The 5,632-nt window shown below is 35.3% G+C and overlaps 1 protein-coding gene across 1 annotated transcript; it reads left to right on the top strand.

The window, feature by feature from the left end:
* On the top strand, positions 537 to 2,773 carry LOC110261721 (olfactory receptor 4F3/4F16/4F29-like). The gene has a single exon (XM_021100016.1). The coding sequence runs from the start codon at positions 875 to 877 to the stop codon at positions 1,556 to 1,558; it is 684 nt and encodes a 227-aa protein (XP_020955675.1). The 5' UTR covers positions 537 to 874; the 3' UTR covers positions 1,559 to 2,773.

The following is a 5,632-nucleotide window of genomic DNA, read 5'->3' as shown; positions in this document are numbered from 1 at the left end:
ATCCAGGTGCACTTGAGGCTGCTGGCCTTGAAATGCATACTGCCATGGTTAGGAGTGTGAATTATGATGTCTTAATACTCTGGTTAAAAATTCAGGCTCTGACACTTGGTCCACTCAGGAGTCAATATCTTCATTAATAAAATTACTCTAAGAAAACAGCATTTCTATATGGAAGCCTCAGATTTACATGAGATAATGTGCTTAATACAAAGCTTTGCATAGAGGATGCATCAATAAATATCATCTGTTAATATTTGTCTAAGTAATATTTAACATGTATTCTGTCTTTGTATTCAATACTTTATTGTACATAGAGTTCTATGTGCACTTTGCTAATGTTTCCTGCATGAAACATTGCACAATCTGGGCACCTTAATTCCCTGGTAGATTATACAAAAACAAAACAGCACAGGTAAAGCAAGGTGAAAAACATTAAACAGTTTCAGCTTAAAGATTTCTATTTGACCAGTGAAAGAAGAAATTCAGCTAAGGGGAATTTTCAATCTCATGTGAAAACATTAATGAGAGTGTGACAAAAATGACTAAGATTATTCACCTGGCAGAACAGCTAGGTAAATGGGCAGGGAAAATGTCTAGAACCTTGAGATGCAAAATAAAATTTAAAAGTATGAAAATGGAATAGGACGGGAAGTAACCACATTTATCTGCATCCAAATTTTCAGAATTTTCAGTGCAATCATTCTTCTGACAACCATAATGTTTCTATATTCTTTCTTTTCCTTTCCCAACTAAATGATCTATCAAAAGGCAAGCTAGCAGGATGAAAAGAAATCTACCTCTGTACCACTGATTCTGACTTTTCATCGTTTTCTACCCTCAGGTGATATGAAAATCAGCTCTTCTGCCCAAGCCAATGGAGGGACCAAATGATTCTCTGGCTTCTGAGTTTGTATTGCTGGGACTCTCAGGTTCTTGGGAAACTAAAGTTTTTCTCATGATGATATTCTCCTCGATCTATTTAGGGATCATCCTGGGAAATCTCTCCATTCTGTTTCTGGTAATTTTTGATTCTCACTTACATTCCCCTATGTATTTCCTGCTTGCAAACCTGTCCTTCATTGATGTGGGGGTTGCCTCTACCACAGTTCCCAAGATGATTACTGATCTTTTAAAGGAACACAAGATAATCTCTTTCAAAGGTTGCATAACACAAATATGCTTCATCCACATCATGGGAGGAGTGGAGATGGTATTACTCATGGCCATGGCATTTGACAGGTACACAGCAATCTGTACGCCTCTTCATTACTCGAACATCATGAATCCTAAAATATGTGTTTCCTTTGTCATCACTGGCTGGGTGATTGGGGTGATTCATGCTATGTCTAAATTTGCTTTCATTATAAACTTGCCCTTCTGTGGGCCTAACAAAGTTGACAGCTTTTACTGTGATTTTCCCAGGATCATAAAACTTGCATGCACAGACGGAGCCAAGTTAGAGTTTATTGTTGCTGCCAACAGTGGCTTCATGAGTATGGGAACCTTCTTTCTGCTAATCCTTTCCTACATCTTCATTTTGGTCGCTGTCTGGAACTGATCTTCAGGAGACTTATCCAAGGCATTTGTCACTCTGTCAGCTCACATCACTGTGGTGGTCCTGTTTTTCACTCCATGTATGTTTCTCTATGTATGGCCTTTTCCCAGATGATTAGTTGATAAATACCTATTCATTGCTGACTTTGCTATCACCCCTGCCTTAAATCCCATCATATATACATTAAGGAACAAAGATATAAAGGTAGCCATCAAACGATTGAGCAAACAAGGACATTAAGTCAAATTTTGCTGATTGGATATATTTTGGAGCTCAAAAACTCTATATCCAACTGCCTTGTGGATATCTCCACTTAGGCAGTTGAGATTAATAACAGACAAAATTGACTAAATCATCTACCTCACTGGACAATATTCTACTACTTCTGTAGAGCATATATTCGTTACTTCTGCTAACATGGTATACATGAATCTACCATGCTATTATTTTATTATTTTAGCAGACAGCAGCATATCTACAAAATAATAGTTGAAATTGAAATTGTGACTATTTTGTTAATAATCAAACATGTAATAATATCCCTTCAGCTTGCCATAAAATTAGGCCTACAGTTTCCTACCCAAGAAGCTATTCTTCATAGGAAATATATTCCACACCGAAGGTAAAAATATCCCATAGGCAATTGTCAAAGCAGAAAATGCACTGTTTGTTTCATTGTGGTCTTACTGTATTTCAGGCCCTAATTAGAATTTTAATCAGTTTTAGCCATGAAGAAAAATCTGATCACAGTGATGTTTTCAAATGTTATATATCTTATAATCTATAACAATCCCTTACCTTCTTCCTTACTTCTCTTCCTCCCTCACATTTAAACTAAAATTATCAGTATTTCCATATCACCTTTCCATTTATACCAAATGGGATTTTCTGGAAGTTTTGACAACTTTCCAGGAACATTAAGAGATGCTTCTCAGCTATTTCCTGGAACTTTTGGATTCTCAAGAGCAAAACACCTTCTTGCCCCAAAAGGGATGTTTTCTGCATAGTCCAAGATCTCCCTATATATTGAGATTCAGAAACGTCTGTTCTCACTTCATGATCCACAATTATATATTAAGAGTTGGCCCTGGACAGAAATCTATAATGTTAATTTCTAGAACTTTCCAAACAGGGAATTGGTTAATAATGACATAGTTTGCTAAGACTTTCTGCAGCAAGAACGTGAAGAACCATATGGAAGAAAGATTCAGAATGTTATCAAAAATAATTATTTGTCATGAAAACAGAATTAAGATTTGAGAGTTTTATAAAATCAGAATGCCAACACCGAAGTTGCACTCAGAGGAGCTTAGATGCACCCTCTAGACAGGGGCTTCCCAGCTCTGAAACTTGTAAGATATGCTGAGAAACAGACTTTCAACATCAGGCCCATTTCATGGAAGATTAGGTCCTAAGGTGTCAATGCGAGCTACTGACATTTGAAATATATCCAGTTTCTCTGATTTTGCTTTCGATTTTCATATATTTTTACGCCCTCTACGTGGAAAGTTCTGTCTCAAATATTTGAAGATAAAAATATAAACTCTTGAAACTTAAAGATCTACCTCTCCAACCTTAAATATTCTATTCTTTTTAAAAAATTATTCCTACAGCATTCTTTCACTGGGTTCTAATATAAATTGATTTTAAATAATTAATTTAATATTAATTTTACCAATTAATTTTATAGTATTATTAATACTCTATCATTTGTGTATCAACACACAATACTAGTAACATCTTTCATGGAAAGTGTTGAGGGTATAAATCAGGCATGGTCTTTGGTATAATCAACTTTGCTCAGGATTCCTTTCAGCTGAAACGTCCAGGAGTGAACAGACTATGACCCATGGCAGTATTTAACATACCCTTTTGACCTCTCTAGAGAAAATCAGATCCTTCAAATTCTGATATTTTCAAATTCCAGTATCATTTTCCAAACTTTGCCATCTGCTGGCAAGTTCGAAGGCAGAAAAGTACTTTTGCACACATTAAGGGTGAATGCAGTCTAAATTAGAACAAAACTTTCAACAGCTTGTAGCAACATTAATGATCAATACATTCATACAACTCTTTTCATATTGCACACCATGTGTTTCATCTTTTTGAATAGGCTTCTTATGAAGAATTGCATTATTAAATGGACAATTAATCATATGATCCCCAAATCTCACTCTGATATTTATTAAAGTGAAATGAAAAGTTTAACACATAAATCTGTACAAGGATATTCACACAGATTTATTCTCAATCACTAACAATTGTGAAAATAACTTGAATTTTCAAAAGTGGAGATATCCATGCAATGGAACACTACCTACCAATAAAAGGAAGTTACTAATTCATGTTTCAAAATGGATGAATCTCAAGCGCAGAGTGAGAAAAGTCAAATGCAAAAGGCAACAAACAGTATGATTCCATTTTTATAGTATTTCTGGAAAAAGAAACTACAGAGACAGAAAAGAGACCAGTGGTTTCTTACGACATGGGTATTGTGTGTGGTTGAGTAAAAAGACCATAGGAGAATCTGCTGTGAAGTAAGAGAGTAGTGTAGCCTTGTCCAGTGGTACCTGAAAATAAATTATGAAATATATATATGTATATACATACACACAAAACTCTCAATGGTCTTTCATTTAATAACTATAAGATTTATGGATGTTGCTTAGTCTCTTTTGTCTGTTTTTGGCTTTGTAATAAAGCTAAGTATCATCATGATTTTGTGAGGTGATACCTGAAAAGTGTGTTGTAGCAACCAAGCAATGAATAAGCATGGAATCTTTATGTTCACAAAAACTGAGATGGTTTTGGACTCTAGACCTCAGGGCACAAAATGGCTCATAAACCAAATAAATTCATTTAAATGTTTTGAGATCTATAAATCAAAGTGATAAACAAAACTTTGAGAGGGAGAAAATGAGAGTAAAGAGGGAGGAGAGAGGGCAGGAACAGCAAGACACAAGAGAAATAAAGGAAATAAGATTTAATAATAATAACCTTTTGCATTTAATTTATGTCAATCAGAACTGCAAACAAAAAGTAAAAAAAAAAAAAAGAAAAGAAAAACTGTCTCCAGTGGCATATGTTGATATGTACACTCACCACTTTTGGTAGGAATGGTAACAGAAGGATGCACCACGCGATTGACAGTTGTTACCTTCAAGAATGGATGAGATGGGAAAAGAAGAAAGGAAGCAGGGTTTCAATATATGCTTGAAATATGTCTTACTGATTCTTTGAAACTTATTAAGTAACATTATATCCATGTATTATTTCTCTAATAAAGTACTAAATTAAAAACAATCTGTCTTCTATCTTTTCACCATACAGAGAAACACCTATAATATTTTTAACACCCAAACAAGTAACATTCAGAACTCTGTTCAAGGTAGCACTGAGAATATTGACACCGAATATTCCTCCTATGTCCCAGGAAGCAGAAGTTCAAGCTGGCCCCTAAGTCACAAGCATAGCTCCAAAGTGACAAGGCTGAGCTGCCTGTCACTTGCCCATCCAAGTAAATCATTGAAGTTTTGCTGGGACTAGCTGGATTGGACATCTTAGTTCACTTTATGACATGATAGACACACAGCAAAAGGAAGAAAGTTATATCCCCAAAATAAACAATAAAATATGTAAAACTTCCTTCTCTTACATTTTTAGTTGTAATTAACTGAATTTAATCTAGCTTTGAAAAGCGTACATTGTTGTCTTTTGCTCTCAAAACCCAACTTTTCCTTAGGGAAAGCTGAAAACTAAGGATCCCCAAGGAGTGTGACAGGGAAAGGCTTTCCACATACTCGACTTTATTTAAAACACAGATATGGAGGTTTCCAAACTCAAGGGGTACTCTTTAGAGTGTATATTTGCCACAATGAGAAGGACACACTCCTAGCAACACCGGTCATGGCAGAAAATTCACTGGACTTTATTTTAAAGTACAGTTAAGACTAGAGTAAGCCTTTTCAGTCAGGGATGAGCATCTGGTTTCAGAGCTGAACTGTGTATGTAAGTATACCCCAAACTATCTGATTTTTGAGCTTTCACTTTCAATGTTTCCCCTTATTTTAAGATTTA

This window comes from Sus scrofa, chromosome 7, assembly GCF_000003025.6.
Source record: "Sus scrofa isolate TJ Tabasco breed Duroc chromosome 7, Sscrofa11.1, whole genome shotgun sequence".
NCBI classification, from domain to species: Eukaryota; Metazoa; Chordata; class Mammalia; order Artiodactyla; family Suidae; genus Sus; species Sus scrofa.
Note: the sequence above shows the minus strand (reverse complement) of the source record. Positions and strands in the feature narration are given on the sequence as shown.

Excerpts from the sequence above, each read along its gene's own strand:
- LOC110261721 (XM_021100016.1), top strand. The coding sequence starts at position 875 with ATGGAGGGACCAAATGATTCTCTGGCTTCTGAGTTTGTATTGCTGGGA.